Source organism: Calidris pugnax, unplaced genomic scaffold (assembly GCF_001431845.1).
Source record: "Calidris pugnax isolate Ruff unplaced genomic scaffold, ASM143184v1 scaffold198, whole genome shotgun sequence".
In the NCBI taxonomy this organism is placed as follows: Eukaryota; Metazoa; Chordata; class Aves; order Charadriiformes; family Scolopacidae; genus Calidris; species Calidris pugnax.
In genome coordinates, this window is record NW_015090925.1 from 1,095,311 (window position 1) to 1,115,161 (window position 19,851).

The following is a 19,851-nucleotide window of genomic DNA, read 5'->3' on the forward strand; positions in this document are numbered from 1 at the left end:
GTCCCCGGAGGGGACAGTGCCCGGAGACACCGGCACAAGGCTCCCGCGGTCACCGGGTGACAGCGAGCGGCTGCGGGAGGTGCTTCCCCCAGAGCGGGAGGTAACCGATGTCACCGCGGGGGGGGTCAGGCCGGCGCTCACCGCAGCGCGGGGAGGAGGAGGAGGGGGAGGAGGAGGAAGGTCTCAGCTCTGCCGGCCCAGGCTGTGCAGGTGTCACCACCGCACCCGCGGGGAACAGCCCCGCAGGGAACAGCCCCGCAGGGCTCCTCCAGCCGCTGCCCCGGGGCTGCGGGAGGGACAGCCCCTGCCCCGGGAGCTCCCGCGGCGGATGGGCCACCTTGGGCCGAGGAGTGACACCGTACCAGTGACCTTCAGTCATCTCGGTATCGGTTCCTCATTCCCGGGGCACCCCAACAGCTGCGGCACCGACCATGGCCCCGACGTGCCCAGGCTGAGGAACAGCACCCGGCTCCTGCCCCGGCTCAAACTGCCCCTCTCCCACCGAGCACAGGTCTCCTCACCCGGGGACCCCAGAGTCACTCAGGGGTTGGGTGGGAAGGGACCTTAAAGACCACCCAGTTCCTGGGCAGGGACACCTCCCACCAGACCAGGCCACTCATCCTCGAACGCCCCCAGGGACAGGAGTTCCATCAGCTCCCATCCAGCACACACTTAGATGTAAGGAAAAAACCAAACCACAATAAAATCATCTTCTAGAAATACATTCAATAAATATCGAGAGAACAGACCACTAACCTGTTTCCTGAAGGGTACTTACAAATTTTGAAATCTCCACTCTTCCTACAAAGGCTTAATTCGAGGATCAAAAGCAATACTCAGCTTTTAGAATTACAGATTTGGATTTTACGCATCGCTTGGCCACTGACTGCACAGACACGTTACCTGCAGTTCACACACGGGTGACATCAGCAGAAATTACAGGCGACTACACTAGTTACTGGGGCTGCAGCTTTGAGCTTTTGGTACTTCCTCACCCTCTGGACACTAACAAATATCTCCTACAGCAGAACTACACTCGGCCTGATCCACTGCTGGCATCTGTTTAAGAATGAACAAACACAGACACAGAGGTTATAAATATATAACTGTATTTTATTTTTAATATTAAATATTTTTAAATTACAAGCAGATTCTTGAATCACACTATGCATGATAATCAATATACAGTAGAAATTACAATTTAAAAATGTACACAATTTAAAGACATTTTGACCTGAAATTTCATTAACTATGATATATTGCCATAAACCTCATACCTGTATTAAATTACAATAGGAAAACCTCATACCTATGATTTTGTTACATAGTTTCTCATTTACAAATAGAATTAAACATTATATATACACACACATCAGTACCATTTATCATTTAAGTTACACCTACATCTGTGCAAGTTCAAACAATGTCATAAACAAAACTGTAAGTCATATTCAAGTTTCTGAAAAACAGGCTGCTGGTATTACAAATACTTATTTTCAATAAGTTTATATGATGTTTGACTCCCCTCTAGATTTTTTCCAGTCTCCTACTAAAACCAATAACATACAAGGATATTTCTGTATGACTTAAAGCTGAAGTAATTTTGCGTACTCCACTCTTATTTAAGGCTATTTCTTATAAGGCTAATATATACTTGGATTCCACCTTTTGCCAACCCCCACAAAACTAGCCATGTGGCTAACACCTGGCAACACTGACCACTTAGCCTAGTGCTTAGTCATAGCAAAAAAAAGAAAAAAGTCTTTCTACCAACCAGCCTCCTCATGAAAAAAGATTGAGTACTACATAAAAATTTGCTAAAAATACTGATAAAAAGAATGAGGCTTAAATGGCTTTCATTAGTGCACCAACAAGGATATGAGAAAATGTTGAATGGGCTCATTCCCAGAAGGGCAGTCGCAGCGGGGGTTTGGGGAGCACCAGGCCCCCCCCACGACTGGGGGCTCCTCTCGTCCCACCACGGCCCCTCGCTGTCAAACACACCCCACGGGTGGGAAAACCAGACCTTGGAAATAACTGTAGTGGCCAGATTGAGACAATGCCTTTGTTATTCAAATAATCAAGGTATTCTACTAGAGAAGGAATTAAAACAGAACCAGGCCTCATAATAAACCACTGAAAATAGATACATGTACTTCTGAAACGGAAACCACGCTTGAGTAGCTAGTGCAAGAAATCACATGTCCTGTAGTGAATGGTTTGTAACAAATCCCCTTATCACGTAACACGATGGAGTCACCGACTCGTCTCCACTGTGTCACTGACTGCTCGGCAGATAGTTCAGTATTGCTAGTAGTTGATCAGATTTTTAACTAGTAATTTTTCCAAAAAAGCCTTTTGTATTATTGCAATTCAGCCTACTGGATTACTGAAATTAAAATTCATCGTTTAAGTGAGATGAGTCAACTTTAAATATTTCTTTCTCTTCATTGTCCAGCTAAAAAGGACATTACCTTGCTCAGTATCATACACATCCCAGCTCATTTTGGAAAAGGTGCTCCTTTGGCAATTCATTAGCAATGAGTCCGTTCGGACAAAGGAGGAAACTTTCACTTCCTAAGTAAGGATTGCTTTAAACCCAGGTAAGGAGTAAAAATCTTAGATTCCCATCAAGCAACAGGAACTCCTGATGTGCAAGATAAACGTGATGTTCCAGAATGTGAGAAACAAAATGCACAACTGAACTGCAACACTCTGGAGAGAAGCTTTTATTTAGCCTTGGTCTATATTTTAAATCAAATGATTGGAAATTAAGGCTGAACTCCAGGTGTGAGACAGCAGCCTGGTCACCATGGAGGCAGAGAAGCCCCCACATCCCGTGCGGATCATTCCGGAGTTCCGTTCTTACCATGGTGGGAATTAGAGAAGACAGAGGAGATGCTTCATCTCACTGTATGGGGGAGTTTAGCATTGGAATTGTGGAATTTCTAAGCAGTACTTTGTACACAAAGTTTATCATCTGTATTTTAAAATATCGAGAGTAGCGCACAGCTTCCTTAAACCCTCTACAGTACATACTGTAAGCCTGGATTATGAACTATTTGGCTTTACCTCTTAAATCATGTTTTGGGGAAAGTCCGCAAAAAATTCAGTTCCTCACTTCATACTGCAGAACTGACCAACTCTGAACCCGAGTGCCTCCTCAGAAACTCACCTCAGCAACACATTGGCAACTTTAAATACACGAACACTAAGTCATTCCCTTTTGATCGGTATGGAAACCATTCTGGTTAAGGGCTAAATAACATTGGAAAAAAAATTTACCATATTCCTGTCATTTTAAAACACACTTAAAAAAAAAGCAAAACGCATATAGAGGTATACAAAAACAAACTTTAGACATCTGAAAATACCTAGTCCTCCCATACTTCATGTGATGACAATTCTCTGGTGATGGGATGGGAACACCACGATACTGAGGCCCTGCCAGAACAGCCACTAAAATACAAAGTCCTTAGTGTTTCAGTACATTTATAGTTCAGTATACTAAAATACAAAGCCAGGTAAACTCTCCCTGTCCGCGTTTCCTGCAGACCCACAGTTGCATAAGGCATTCCAAGAGGTCAGGGATTTGTTTCTCAACAGAATCACTTTGGAGTGGTAATTAAGGATTATTTATTCCCACGTAGTACAAGCGTTAAACAAGCTAAATGTGTGGTGGAGTAAAGGTTAAAAACCCCACGTTGTACTCCCTTCCCCAGAGATGTTTCAGAGCATCTTTCGGTCACTTTGCATTTCAGGATGTTCTGTGGAGCCTTGCAGGCATCTTAAAATAGGCCTGGCTTTATAAAGGGTGCAAAACTGGGCATTAACCATTAACCTAATTCTTCATTGTCTTAATGTCACCGCGAGGTAGATTTACCCCAGGCCTCTGGATGGCAGCCCCCACTGCAGCCAGCACAAGAGTCACCTTCCAAATCCACTGAACGGACAACCAAAGGCCCAAGTGCCCAAACCCAGCCTATGGAAATCAGTCTTTTAGTAAGGTTCATAAATTCCAGTTTTGTACAGCCAATTTTTCCTCTTCTTTCTCCAAGGCAGAAATTGTAGTATAAAGTGGAAGGCCCTTAGTCATGATATAGTCAGATGCTATTACAGTTTAAGCAGTCAGCAGGATCATATTCAGGAATTTAGAGATATTACCTCTTTCATCTAAAAATTCCAGAATACATCATATATTCTTTTCCAGTTTCCTATAAAACATGAACACTAACAATCAATCTATAATAATTATCATTTAGAAATGGTACTGAATATAAGATTTCAGCAAGTCTAACGTAACACTCAGAAGTTATGTACGTTTTACAAGTACCGTGCATAGCAAAGGCTACAAAAAGGACAAATCAAACTGGATAACTGGGCCAATTCAACTTGTCTTCTTTTCCTCGACAGATTTAAGATTTTGATTCTGTACATCATCGGAAATAAAGGAAGAGTAACCCATAGTGCAATTGTAATAAGCAAAGTAATATGTAGTGATATCTTTTGGAATAAATATGGCTCACTACTGATCAACTACCATTCGTACAGCTTCAGCAACACGGCCACCGGCTGCACAGCACAGCTCTACACAGCTCTATGACAGGGGCATGTTCAAACAGTAAGGAGCTACATGGAAAAATATAAAAAGAATATTATACAATCTCATACATAAACCAGACTGTAGTGTAATTGCTTTACTTGTTTCTTAAGTTATCTGAAAAATACTTCAAGTACTTGAAAACAGCGGCAGAATCATCTTTCAATGAAAAGCAAAATTGCACTGATTTAAAAATACATTACAAAGTTAAATACACATTCAAATTAATGTCCTGATTTAACATTGCTTTCAGTGTTTACTTTCATTTCTTCAGACTTCTTGATTACCTGTGTTACTCTGGGGGGATCCAGAGTTTAGATAAAGAAGTTTCAGACAAAGTCTGTGTGTTTTACGTGTGTAGTCCAAGGAAGTTTTAATTCATTTAATCTTTTTCTCCATCTTCACTGCTCCCTGTTAGAGAGGAAAGGTCAGAAGTTACAGTGAGATTCTTCTGCACAACCCTCCCTTTTGGTAAGGCTTTCCCTAGAACCTGGCATTCCTCTGTTCCTCACTTCCAAGTCTGGGTTAATCTTTCCCTGGAGCTTTCAGCTACTGCAAACACTGGGTACATTTATACACAGACACCTGCCGAAATCACACAGCTCAATGTCACGTCCTGGGACACACACAGCGATGTGGGATCTCAATAATCTCTCTTATCTGAAGTTACTAAGCAGCTAACACTATCTAATCAATACACACCACACAAGAACAATACAACTCTCCATATAAACACCGATTACATTTTTATAGACATTGACCATTAGCAAGGCTCTGCCATCAGTAACATTTATTTTTAATACTATAACATTTAATCAAGATTAGTAATATGCTGAACTGATTAAAGTCTGCTTAGTTTTGCTTCTCTTACCCTCAAAAATGTATCAAAGCTTAAAAAAAGCTTTTTGTTACAGGCAAGAAAGGTTCTGTTAATAAATCCTGCTAGTACCCAGTGTGGCCATGACCAGTCAGTCTGACTGCCCCCTTCCCCCCCCCTCCCCACAGACTCTGCCCTACCCCCAGCGCCACGGCACGTGCTGCAGTTCTCAGAGAGCAGCAACAACCCACTTTTTAAAAAGCAATATGAAAAGGAACTGACCTGTAAAATAATCTTAGAAAACAATGGCAGAGACAAGATGTTCCTAGCATCCTCACCTCATGCACCGATAGAATAGAATTGACTTATGACAGGGTAATAATGAGAATTATTGGACTGCCACAGCATGGCAGCTACACAGAGGTGTTCAAGGACTACACAGATTTAATTTATATCCATATAGCACCAGTTTGTTTGAACAGAAAAATTGTGAGCTTGTCCTGTGAGTGTTCTGTGGAACAACCAGCCACAAATTGGTAGCGACTTGGATACAAATAATGTCAATCTAAACAAAATATATGTCTTAACTGAAATACAAGACCAGACATAGATTTTATAGTGTTCAAAATGCATTTCTAAATTAAGCATTTAAAATGCAGTAACATTTGTCATATCTATTACTTCTATCTTTGCATAAAATCTTTAATTTGTAGCTATCACTAAATCACTCACCTCCTTGCTCTATATCCGAGTCTGTAAGATGCGTGAGAGAAAAGCTGGCCATGTTTGCGGGAGAGATGGAGAACCGGGAATACGGGGAGGAGTGGGACCAGCTCTGATCCAGAGTCCGGGAAGGCGGCGGGGGAGAGAAGTACTTGGATGGCTGAAGAGGTGCTTTAGAACCAAGAAGACTATTAGCTGCCTTTGACAGAAAGGTTGGCTCTGGAGAAGAGAAGTCATCGTCCCATTCAAAACCCCCACCTTGGGGAAAAAAAAGAAGAAAACAGAGACGATTTAGAGTGACGCAAAGCCAGAGACAGGTTTAAAAGCAAGCCCCTGGAAGACTGCATTAACCCAAAACTTGTAGCGTTTCTGTTCTAGCCCCAGGGGTCACAGAGCTTTGTCACCCACAGCTGGATAGCCTCTCAAGACACATCAATATGAACCCAACCAGCACGACACCACAGGCCTTGGTGACCAGTAACACCAGCAGCTGAGCCTTGCTGAAGGGTATGCTTAGGGTGCAAAACTGAAGCCAGTTCACGGAGGTGTGAATTTACAAATTACCTAGAATTTAAATGACATTTCACCAAAAACTACACATAAGAGAGTCTCAGGCTCTGCTAAATATACTCCAGTACCTTCTTCATCCGTTGAGCTTTCTGAATTTCCAAATCTGTTTAAGTAACTGAGACTGGAGGATGGAACAGGAGTGCTGCAGGAGCCTTCGCCGTTCACCTCTGCTGCCCGGTTCCCCAGCTCCTTGGTTGGCATTTCCTAGGGCAAACAACGTACCTTCGTTAACTCCCACGCACACAGCTCCAGGCCCACAGACACCCACAGACACCCACAGACACCCACAGACACCCACAGACACCCACAGACACAGCACTCCAGAAACACACTCCCCCAGCCCTGCCACCCAAGCCCCCTGTGGAACTGAATGGCCTGTGAGCTCTCCAGTTACTGCCACACAACTCTGAGTTACAGGTTAAGCACACACATACTTCTATTTCTGAAGGAAGTGGTATCAAGCCTATGCTAAACTACATGCAGGAAATGACTACTTAAATATTATTTATGATATGAAAAGGTTTCATATTTCTAGGAACAACGCTAAAACATCTTCCAAATGAAAACAGTTCCCTTATCAGCCTGACACAGGTAGGGGTTTTCTTCTATTTAATAAAGCCTTATCCCATTTCCCAACATATTTTTTAATTTTTTTTTTCCCCCCTTAATCATGCTCCAGGATAAAACCAGACTTTGTAGGACCGGTATTTGAAGCAGCCAACATTTTATCAGTTACTGTAATAAGTAACAAGTTCAACAATAAGAGCAGTTTAAACACAGCTAATTTTTTCCTTCCCCTCTGACAAAAGAATCACTATTCTACAGACTGCCTAAACACAAATATATCACCTACATTTTCTATTCCAAAACACAATTATCTCCAATATTTATGTGCGTCATCATAAGCAACATTTCCAAAGCCTGACAATGTGACCGTTCTTTTAAACTCACTGTACTAGTTTAGTTGCCATCAGGTTAAAACAGAAATCCCCTCTGTATCAAGTTACAGAAGTACAAAATTGATAAAGCTGACAGGGAAACAAAGGTAACCTTGACTTTTATAAGCAGATCAGTATTTCCCTGAACTTGAATCACACTGGATTAATATAAAGTAGCATTACCATCTAAATATCATTCTCATCTTTGGTTATAGTCTAAGTTAAATTTACCTTAATGCTAACTCATGCAAGATTGAGAATTTGGCTGTGGTTTGGTTTGGGTGGGGGGCTGTGTGTTTATGTTTGGGGTTTTGGTGGGGTTTTTTTTTCTTATTTTCTTTTTATAAAGGCATTTGAACTTAAAATCTAAGTTCTCAATCTCATCAAACACATAAACCACCTTTATAAAGTTACAATAGCATTCTGGTAAAATAAATTAACCAAATCTGGTCCATAATGATGCAGTCTCACATGTTCAAATCAAATACAGTTTATAAACATCAGAAAGACATCACACGTTTCATTCAACACATGCAGTCCAGGGTCCAAAAGCAGCAGAGACTGAGGATGTGGCAGCCCAAAGCCAACCCTCCTTCACTTCAGATGGTGCTGCTGTTCTGCCAGCAGCAATGACCACACTGAGCCAAGGAGAAACAACCCACACCACGAACCACCTCCAAGCCTCTGAGACAAGAAAGGTCATCTTATAACAGCCTGTCCACAAATATTATTAAGCTATTCTACCACATCTTCTTCAAAAAATCCCAAACAAAACTTTAATTAGTAATTAAAGAAAAAGGATACCTGATCAAACAAATAGACTGTCACATCATCAAAGAATGTTACAGCCTTTTTCTCGTTTTTCCAATGCTCGCGTTGCCTTTCATCAAGAGGTTTTGAAAGTTTCAACAAGCTCCTCAGGTGTTTTCCATCATCTTTGTCAGTGAGTATCTCAGGTACCTGATGAACAGTTTCATCTTCGCTGTCAGAACTCAGACTATGCATATGGAAAGTCCTCATGTCATCCTCAGAATCACTGTTCTCATCTTCCTCATCTGCATCATCACCGTCTTCTAAATCAAGCATTCCAGAAACATCAAGTTTGCCAAGGTATTTCCCTTCGATATCCGGCTCTTTCAGCTTTTGTCCTTCAACGTGATAGAAGGACTTCTCACTGCTGCTCAGGTCCAAAGGGCTGTGTACGTTATGCACAGACTGTAAGTCTCTGTGTGACAGAAGTTCTGAAGTATTAGTGCCAACACAAGAGACACTTTTATGGGAAGTCTCAGACACTTCTATTCCATCCCTTTCCATCACTATTTCCAGGGAATTCAGAGCTGCCTCAGCCCACTCATCAGGACATCCCTGCATCCTTACATCCACCTCTCGCATCTTCAAGTTGTGATTTAGTTCTAGTTTTGCATTTTGATTATTGATATCCTGGTAATTCTTTACATCACACTTCTGCTGTCTCTCTTCAAAACTGTAACCCTCTTCAGCATTATTCTCTCTTCCATTTGAAGAATCACCACATGCAGCCTCTCTTGACAGATTTACAGTCTCCTCTGTTTTTTTATCTGGCTCAGAGTCATTGTCAGAGAAATAAGCAGAGTCTCTATACGAGTTCTGACTCCCACCCAGAAGAACCTTTGGGGTTACTTCAAAATTGCTGTTTGCTGCATCTAAACAAGCGGCCGCCTCGGAAACAATGATGACTGGGTTCGAAGGCGAAGCACTGTCGCTGCTCTCGCCGACAACATTGAGAGCAGTATCCACACTAGAAGCATCCTCAGCAGTGACATGGGAAGTCCATTCTGGAGATTCCAGGTTCTCAGTTTCATAGCCACTGTCAGCAGGTTTATCAGGAGGCAAAAGTTTCTGAGGGCTTTGAGCCTGCAAAGATTCTAAAACCTCATTTACATCTAAAGAATCCAAAGAATCGGGTGTCTCTAAGGCTTCTACAGTCTGTATTGGGGATGGGCTGTCTTCCAAAAGACTGTCCTGGCTCGCACTATCTGACATAGCAACAGAAATTAAGGTCACCTCCCCTGGAACATCCTTAAAGTTCTCAAAATGATTTGATGTTTCTTGGTTTTCCTCCAATAAACATTTACCTTTTTTTAATATGGGAGACTTATCTTGCAAGTTTCTTTTCATATCTTCCTGATCATGACATTCTCCTCTATTAAAAGTTATTTCCTCAGACTTGAAAAGCATTCCCTGTTTCACCTGTGCAGCACTCTCAGCTGCTCCAACAGCAACACCGTAACATGGGTTGTTTCCAACATTATTATTTTTGGCATTATTGGAGAGGTCTTCTTGACAGAGCATATCAATGTTACAGGACACAACTTCATTGACCTCCGCATTTAAAACTTTTCCCTCATCCTTCAAATAATGAAGATTTGCACTTCTATCACATGACTTATGTGCTGCAGATGGACTAGAGGACACCTGCATCTCTATGGTATTCTGAGACCGAGAACTCGGATCTTTATTTATCATCACGGGGTTAAAATTTTCATCTTTCACTGTTCTAAGACTTTCATGGATTAAAGAAAAGACCTGTGCGTTTTCAGCCAACGTGGGCTCAGGCTCTACAGAGTTTCTATTTGAGGTTTCTAATATACTTTTCAGAACATCTTCTGTGTTTTGCCCCACATCACTGCTGGTTTTGTTAGACAACAACCCTGTTAATAAGTTTTTCTCTTGAAGAAATAAGAAGTTATCAGAAAGTTCTTCTAAAGTTACCGAGTCAGATCGGTTTGAAATATTTTCACATAAAGAAACTGTTTCGTTTTCAGAAGCACAACTACCATGCTCCTTCTCAGAAGGGCCTACTGCCTTTCCAGCATCTGTGTTTGAGTTTAAAACAACTGGTTTAAAGTCTTTAGGAATATCATTTGTTTCAGCAAAAGGAAGTATTTTTCTGTTTTCTTCTGATTTTCTGTATTCTTCTGATCTGTCAATGTCATTAAAGATATTCTGGAAAGGACTTTCTGGACTACTAGCAGCAGGCAACAATTCCTCTTTAGGATCTGTATTGTAGTGGAAGAAGTCCCCATCAGTACTAGATTCTTCAACGTCAAGATCCCTGAGAACTGTGAAATGAGAACTTTTTTCTTGTACAGCTTCTTGATGATCAACTTCTGTGGTTAGTACAACTGACTGGTTATCAAAATTCATGCTGCAGCCACTTCCTTTTTCCTCTAACTGGATATAGTAGTCATTTCCGACAGAAAGCTTGTGCGCATCAAACACAGGTAACACCCCAGGGACAGCAAGTGATGCTTCTTGACCACTTCCATCCTGTGCTCCCGACCCCTGCTCTGACAGGGACCTCTCAAAAACCTCCACTGGAAAGAAAATACTCGTATACGTCATTGCTTCATCAGGATTCACATGACTGCACTCATCAAAATGGTCATGTTTAGCTGCCTCCCAGATGTATTCAAAGCTGAGACCTTGGCTTGTTTCAGTTACAGTAAGAACTTCCTCCATCTCGTGGCCAAGTCTATCTCCTGCAAAGTGATCTAAGATTGGAAATGCAGAATTATTTGTTTCTCTATTTGAGGTGTTTGGTTTAAGAGCGTTCCACTGCTGCTCAAAATCAATCTCTGAGTCCCTTTGGCTTTGCATGCGAAGGTAAGTGAGGAGTCTGTGCACTTCTTCTGCTGTTGGTCTCTTCTCCGGAGGTAGCCAACAGAACTGCAGAACTTCATACCTATACAAATAGAAGCATGTTTCAATAAGCTTCACACTGAAAAGGGATTTATAAAATTCAGCTATCTAAAAAGCTAAGGAGTAACAATTAATATCACTGGCAGGAATTTCCGTATATAGCAACTCCTTTCACTTTTATCTAGTGTTTCTTTGCCAGGAGCATGATTCCATGTAGGAATTTCAATATATTTAAGGAACTGAGTAACGCAAGAAACTTCTCCGGCAGCTTTAAGAATAAATAACAACATTTAAAGCTTACCATCTATCAGAGTATGGCTGCTCCAGCCGTGGCTTGAAGAGTTTAACCTGCTTCTCCTTTATGACGTGGGTCAGGACTTCCCTGTCGGAGAAGTCCGAGTAAGGCCGAGCAGCGTTCTCAAACAGCTCCCACAGCGTGACACCCAGGGCCCTGAAAGAGAGCAGCAAATGACTCTGTGCTCCCAGAACTAAAGCTGCTTTTCTAAGAAAGGATTGATTATGCAAAGCATAACTGCCAAGAAGAAACAAATATCACTCTCCCACTGGCTCCACAAAAACCTCAGAACTTGTTAACTCATTTCATTTGACAGAACATGAGAAGCCTCAAGAATAAAGTTGCTTGAAGTCAACAGCAATGAAGGCAATGGCAATGAAGGCAACTAAATACAAAAGGCCTCAAAATGACTGAGCTTTGGAAGAAAACCCCACATATTAAAAAGTAGAAATGCTTTTTTAGAGAAGCAAGATGAATAAACCTTATGGTTAGTCCAACAGTAGGAAAAGCTTTCATCAGAAACGGCAGTTACGGGTCAAACCACTAGAAAACTCATCTTTGGTTGAGTTTTCATAAAATTACTTACTTTTAAGCTGCAGTGGTCAGAAGCCAACTCTTTTGCTTAGAGCTGTATAGATACCATGTACAACACTCATCACATTTTCAGTGATTAGAGCTGACAGTGATCTTTGGGCAACCCTTCCTTGCAAAAATAAATTGAATATTGGCCTGATGCACTCCTTTTTTAACTGTAAATATTTGCTCCTTTGTGTAACACTTGAAAATATATTCACATATCTCCCTCTGAAATTATTTTAAAGCCTAGTACATACCATATGTTACTGTATTTATTTTGCTCTGCTGATAACAGTCTGTCTTGAAAACTTGTTACTAACTCAGGTGCAGTCCATCGGAGAGGAATAAGTTTCTTCTCATCTGTCTCAATATAATCTTCCTAAATTATTGATAAAAATAAAAAGAACAAAAAAAAGACTGAACAAACATTGGATCAACATCCAGAAGTTGACAGACCTTTTCTTAATATGGTTTTATGTGACCCCTATGCAAAAAATTAGAATTTAAAAAACTTAATCCCTTTTTTCCCCCAAGCAGCAGAGAATAACACTGTAGAGGAAAGGTGTCACCGCAGAGCAGAAAAACTGAATGTCTGGAAACTGAACAACTTCTTTAAGGTTTGGTACTCAGAAAACATTTTAATTAATGCCTTGAATTTTTCATTTTCTGGATATATTTAAATACTTTGAACATTTTCATTAAGAAATTTGCTTGAATTTTTCCTTCCTTAAAACATTTAAAATTAATGTGTGCATATTTTAGGACTACTGTAAATAGCACCTAAAGAAGACAGATTTAGCCAGAAGCTCCTTCTACAAGCACTAAACTCCGCTCAGCTCTAGAAAAATCATCTATTCTCTTACAGGAGCTTGTTATTTGCCAGTTATACTTTGAAAGTCCACTGTTCCAGGACAATCTAGTATCAGTTTCTAACGCTAAAGTATGCTTGTTATAACCTTAGGCCCCAAATCCTTTTAAAAAAGTGGTATATGACTAGATGAACTTACCTTGTATCTACTGAATCCTATACCATAATCTCCCACTTTGACATTTAAATCAGACGTAAGAAAGCAGTTCCGTAAGGCCAAGTCACTGAAAAAGCAAAGAAATAGATAATGAGACCAAACCGAAACGCTGTTTTAGAAACCCCACCGTGCAAACTCAAATTTCTGCGAGTGTAATGAAGCTGCGTGGTCACTACAGAACAGCAGTTGGGAAGCAGAGAGCTCTGCACCAAGCGCTCCGACGTTTTGCCCCTCAGTTTCCCAGAAGGGCCCCAGCGACGGGGAGAACTCTGCCATTGCTTCTGCCAGCCTTCAGAGAGGTCTCTGCAGCAAAGCTGTCCCAAAGCCACACAGTGCCCCTACTTCCAAGGAGACCTTCTCTCTATAACCTTCTCCTTTCCAGTCATTGGACTACACAGGCCAGAAACACATCTGTAACTCTCAAGTATGCCCCAAAGCTTTCCAACTTGTTTTATACTATTTAAATAAACATCCTGGAAGAGAAATGTGATTTTGGCTGCTTGAGTTTACCACTAACAACAAAATCACTGATGCTGGAGCTTTACCACTTACTCTGACAGCATCAGGATAGTGTTGCTAGAAGTAAACATTTACAATGAGAATCCTGCAGATCCACAGAATAATTATTTATCAAGTTTAACCGTATTTCACTGAAAACATACTGTTAAATTTAATACCTACAGAGCCAGGCTGCTGCAACACAAGAAGCAGTGATCACCCAGTTTGACAGGTACAACTGGTACCACCTTGAGGTCATCTGTAACTGTTAAACAGGTTAAAAGCAACACTCTGCCCAGCAGCCACCAGCCCAGGCCTGGGCTCCTCAGGGCTCTGCTGCTGGGTCACAACTTTGAAGACCTCCTTTCCCTTCTCCCCGAACATGAGGGCTCTGCTTTCTCTAAGCATCACGACGTGCCTCGATAAGCTCCAGCACAAGTTCCCAACTTGCTGAAAAGGATAAAGATGCAAGTGCTGTTTCTGCAGCGAAGGACAGACCAGCCCAACACGAAACAAAATAAACTATCTTGTGATAGCCCAGGCTTCATCAGGTATGCCATGCTTGAGGAGCAAGTACTCAAATATTTTAGTTATTACATGTCTAAGGTTGAGGTTTTCCAGGTCCTTAACACCTTTTCAAAGTCAAAAAAAATGAATTTTGGGGCATTTCTGAGCAACTAGTTTCACGAATGCATTTTTGCCCCAGCCTTTTACTATTGCCTTCTTTCAGTATTGGCTGCATTAACTTTAATTAAAATAAAGAAATCTAGCATTTCCCCCCCCCAGTTAAAAACAAATTGTTCTCCCATTATGATTTCTTCTAAACCTGGCTACCTCCATTACTGAAGATTAAAGGTTACACTAACAATAAGGCAGTGCCAGAACATCTGCTTCAGTCTGATTTTTCACCTGAAGTCAGCTTCCCCCTCACAACCCTAAAAGGCAGCAATTTTAGGGTTGTGAGGGTTTGGGTTTTTTTCTGGTTTTAGTAACACAGCTAACAGATTACCAAACAGAAGTTCTAAATTGCTATCATCTATAAAAAACACATAGCAGGTAAGATTCATTCTAACATCCCTCCCCTCCAAAACCAAAACAAATTTAACTAGGCTGGGAATTAATGAAACCACCACCTCTCCTGGGCCGGCCCAGCAGTGTTCTGTGCCCCAGGGGCTGCAAACCCACCAGCTTCCAGCCAGGCGGGGGCTGAACCACCACCCCACCGCGGCCAAACGAGCATCTTCACAAGCATCACACCTTCATGACTTAGGATATGTAAGTTAGACACAAGTTCATTACAACACAATCTTCAATACACATGGATGCTAATCAAAATATCTACATGTATTTGAGCACATGACAACCAGAAGCAGCTATCTGGAGGGCATACCTATGCACAAAGTTGTGTTTGTGCATCACAGCAAGCCCAGCAGCAATCTCGCAGGCCATTCTCTGCAGCAGCATTATTAGTGAATCTCCTTTAACGTGCTCCTGCTCATTGCAAATGTACGTTTTCAGGTCACCCTGCAAAAGAAGTTGAAAACACTTAACAGCATAGTACGTTGATTGAATCTGAAAAATATTTAATGAATAATCAACTAACCACATTACTTATTAACCACATTTGTACTTAATAAAATCTCCTGAAGTTCCCAGTCTCTGTAAGGGTGCTTAATAAAAAAATCTCCTGAAGTTCCCAGTCTCTGTAAGGATTCTTACAGAAGTCATCTAAGGCATATGGTATTGTCTTTTTAGGGTGTTTCAATCAAATCATTCACCACTTAACATTCCAGATCATAGTGCCACATAAAACCTGTCATACAACAGTACTTTCCATTAGCTGCTAAGTAGGTAACTGACAGATCTGCATCCCACATCAATTACATTTAAAAAAAAATGTTTTCCAAAAGATTCTTCTGACTTACATATCTACCTAAGCCAGTACAATATTAAAGCTCTAGTTGTATAAACATTATATATAAACACAGCCCCCCTTTCTACCTCTCCAGAGCAGATTTATTAGAGCAGAGTTCCAAGGACCTAGAAAACAAGTGTCGGTGACAGGTTCCAGCCACACAGCCAAAGGAATCCAAGTAGAAAACACCGAGCTCAACTGGCTCTAGGTGGCAGCAAGCACCTGAAGAAGCACAAACTCCCAGGTAGATATGTATAAACATTATATATAAACACAGCCTCCCTTTCTACCTCTCCAGAGCATATTTATTAGAGCAGAGCTCCAAAGACCTAGAAAACAAGTGTCGGTGACAGGTTCCAGCCACACAGCCAAAGGAATCCAAGTAGAAAACACCGAGCTCAACTGGCTCTAGGTGGCAGCAAGCACCTGAAGAAGCACAAACTTCCCGAAATTGTCATTCATTAAAACGGCAACTGGTTACTTGTCCCAGCTGGATTAAGTTTCTAGAGTGCCTGAAACGCACCAAGGAATTACTTTTTAATTTCTAAATGCCTCAGTAACAGCAGTGCTGCGTCGCATCCCTTATTTACTAAATAATTCATGTAGGCACATGCTAGTGTAGTACATGCAACTTTTACCAAATCCAGCACCTTGAAACATGCTGGTTCTATTTGCCCATTCTATTCTAATTAAGGCTACAATCAAGGTTAAAAGTATAAACCAGGGGCTTGGGTATCGTTTTAAAAGGACATTGCTCACACCGAGCTGGGGGAAGCAGTGAGCACACTCCGGTGCCGGACGGCTGTCCCCAGAGACACAGACAGGATGAAGAGTGTCCAACGGGGAGCTCATGGAGCTCCAGCAGGACAAGGGCACAATCCTGCAGCTGGGAAGGAAAGGCCCAGCTGGGAAGGGACCTGGGGCCCTTGGCAGAGAGCAACCACACACCACTGATAGAGTCTATACCAATGAGGCAAATAGTGGATATGATTATTAAACGGATTTGTTGAACTCTTTGGGTATGAACCTTTCCTTGCAAAAACTCTTTATTGATTTGAAAATAATGTTTTCAAGTGGCAGCAACTAGAAAAAGCCCAAACAAAAGACAGAACACCACCGCTGGCATCTCCCACTCCCAGCAACTCCCCTAGAGCAGCCAGAGGGCATCCCGGGCAAATCCTGCATCCTGCCCATGTCATCTGCTGCGGGAGCTGCAGCCCCTGCTGTAAGGATGCGATAGGCAAAGCAGCCTCACAATATTCATGCTACTGCCACATTTGAATAACTTTCCTTTACTCATAAATTATGTCAATCCATTAGAGGATTTGCTGTGCTGACAAAATGCTGGCCACACATGGCTGAGTAATATATTAAAGTTAATAAGGCAGCTACCACTATTTTTAACCTGGCATAGTTCTACAGTGTTTAACAGTGAACAGTTAACTATTCATAGAAGACTGCACCACCCGACTAAGCAACCTGCTCCGGGGGGTTGGGGTGGGCTTAAGAACTTACTGTGCATTTCTTTTGATATTTACCTCTTTTTACACAGTTTTAACACAGGCAAAGGAAAATTAGGATTTGAAAGCTTTAAATCATTTATGTGCAACTGACCTCCCTTGCTCCTTGCCAGCTCTGCAAAGCAAGGGACGCAGAACAACTTGGATTACATTACAGAATAGGGTAAATGCTGGCAAATACAGTTACAGCACACACAACCTGGCAATCTTGAGGAACAAAGACGTGTGAGAGGTTTATACAGCCAGGAAAACAGGTAAGTCAGCCTGCAGGACACTCAGTGGTGCTGCAGGGACAGTGAGCTCCGGTATCTCTGCACTAGGGTTTCTAGTGCCTCTGATGAAGACCTCTGAGTGCCAAGGAGCTGGGGAACTGATAATCCCCAGGGCTGCCCGTGCAGCTAGGACAAGGTCGAGCAGCCCTAAAAAGGCTACAAGTGCCTGTAAAAGCAGTTGCAAGAGGGGACGTGCTGCGATAGGCTACGAATGCGAAGTAGCACAAAGATGACAGCCACAGCACCCTCTAGGCTGTGCTGGTCAGTAGAATAGCCACATTTCTCATTATTTAATATGGCAACCCTGCAAAATGAAGTCTACATTGCCAAAAGAACCTTAGAAGAACCTATCATCTGAAGACATTTAAATTTCCTTTCCAACACGGTTGACATATCTGCCACCTGCTTTCCTTAGCCATCAAATTCTTAAACACATGAGTACAATGGATTAAAACAAGTTTATTCTTTGTTGTACATACACACGCTATACCAGTAACACAAGGTAAGGAGCTTTAGCACTGCATTACACTACCGCTACCAGAACAGGAACGTGTTCCTCATCCTTTCCATCTGAACAATATATAGTGACCACAGATGCTACAACCTTTGGTCAACCACTCCCACCACATCTGCCCTTGTGGTCTTTCTGCTGGAGAATCAGACTGTTGTGTGATTTGGAAGCATCTCCATACACCCCCATTCACCCAATTTCAGAAAAAATACAAAAGAAGCTACCAGCGTTCTAGATCACTAGTTTCTAGAGTGCCTGAAACGCACCAAGGAATTACTTTTTAATTTCTAAATGCCTCAGTAACAGCAGTGCTGCGTCGCATCCCTTATTTACTAAATAATTCATGTAGGCACATGCTAGTGTAGTACATGCAACTTTTACCAAATCCAGCACCTTGAAACATGCTGGTTCTATTTGCCCATTCTATTCTAATTAAGGCTACAATCAAGGTTAAAAGTATAAACCAGGGGCTTGGGTATCGTTTTAAAAGGACATTGCTCACACCGAGCTGGGGGAAGCAGTGAGCACACTCCGGTGCCGGACGGCTGTCCCCAGAGACACAGACAGGATGCTAGTGTAGTACATGCAACTTTTACCAAATCCAGCACCTTGAAACATGCTGGTTCTATTTGCCCATTCTATTCTAATTAAGGCTACAATCAAGGTTAAAAGTATAAACCAGGGGCTTGGGTATCGTTTTAAAAGGACATTGCTCACACCGAGCTGGGGGAAGCAGTGAGCACACTCCGGTGCCGGACGGCTGTCCCCAGAGACACAGACAGGATGAAGAGTGTCCAACGGGGAGCTCATGGAGCTCCAGCAGGACAAGGGCACAATCCTGCAGCTGGGAAGGAAAGGCCCCTTGTGGCAACACAACCTGAGGAGTGACCAGCCAAGGGACCTGGGGCCCTTGGCAGAGAGCAACAGCTGGGAAGGGACCTGGGGCCCTTGGCAGAGAGCAACCACACACCACTGATAGAGTCTATACCAATGAGGCAAATAGTGGATATGATTATTAAACGGATTTGTTGAACTCTTTGGGTATGAACCTTTCCTTGCAAAAACTCTTTATTGATTTGAAAATAATGTTTTCAAGTGGCAGCAACTAGAAAAAGCCCAAACAAAAGACAGAACACCACCGCTGGCATCTCCCACTCCCAGCAACTCCCCTAGAGCAGCCAGAGGGCATCCCGGGCAAATCCTGCATCCTGCCCATGTCATCTGCTGCGGGAGCTGCAGCCCCTGCTGTAAGGATGCGATAGGCAAAGCAGCCTCACAATATTCATGCTACTGCCACATTTGAATAACTTTCCTTTACTCATAAATTATGTCAATCCATTAGAGGATTTGCTGTGCTGACAAAATGCTGGCCACACATGGCTGAGTAATATATTAAAGTTAATAAGGCAGCTACCACTATTTTTAACCTGGCATAGTTCTACAGTGTTTAACAGTGAACAGTTAACTATTCATAGAAGACTGCACCACCCGACTAAGCAACCTGCTCCGGGGGGTTGGGGTGGGCTTAAGAACTTACTGTGCATTTCTTTTGATATTTACCTCTTTTTACACAGTTTTAACACAGGCAAAGGAAAATTAGGATTTGAAAGCTTTAAATCATTTATGTGCAACTGACCTCCCTTGCTCCTTGCCAGCTCTGCAAAGCAAGGGACGCAGAACAACTTGGATTACATTACAGAATAGGGTAAATGCTGGCAAATACAGTTACAGCACACACAACCTGGCAATCTTGAGGAACAAAGACGTGTGAGAGGTTTATACAGCCAGGAAAACAGGTAAGTCAGCCTGCAGGACACTCAGTGGTGCTGCAGGGACAGTGAGCTCCCGTATCTCTGCACTAGGGTTTCTAGTGCCTCTGATGAAGACCTCTGAGTGCCAAGGAGCTGGGG

At 42.2% G+C, this 19,851-nt stretch overlaps 1 protein-coding gene across 1 annotated transcript in view; it reads right to left on the reverse strand.

The window, feature by feature from the left end:
* Positions 1–1,092: 1,092 nt before the first annotated feature.
* LMTK2 (lemur tyrosine kinase 2) overlaps positions 1,093–19,851 on the reverse strand; it is a 38,318-nt gene continuing 19,559 nt past the window's right edge. Inside the window, exons 7-14 of the mRNA XM_014951358.1 lie at positions 15,114–15,247; positions 13,208–13,292; positions 12,458–12,579; positions 11,631–11,780; positions 8,453–11,372; positions 6,779–6,914; positions 6,150–6,398; positions 1,093–5,011 (exon numbers count right to left, since the gene is read on the reverse strand). Of these exons, the coding sequence (XP_014806844.1) occupies positions 4,983–5,011; positions 6,150–6,398; positions 6,779–6,914; positions 8,453–11,372; positions 11,631–11,780; positions 12,458–12,579; positions 13,208–13,292; positions 15,114–15,247 (3,825 nt within the window). The 3' untranslated portion in view covers positions 1,093–4,982. The remainder of the gene's footprint in view (positions 5,012–6,149; positions 6,399–6,778; positions 6,915–8,452; positions 11,373–11,630; positions 11,781–12,457; positions 12,580–13,207; positions 13,293–15,113; positions 15,248–19,851) is intronic.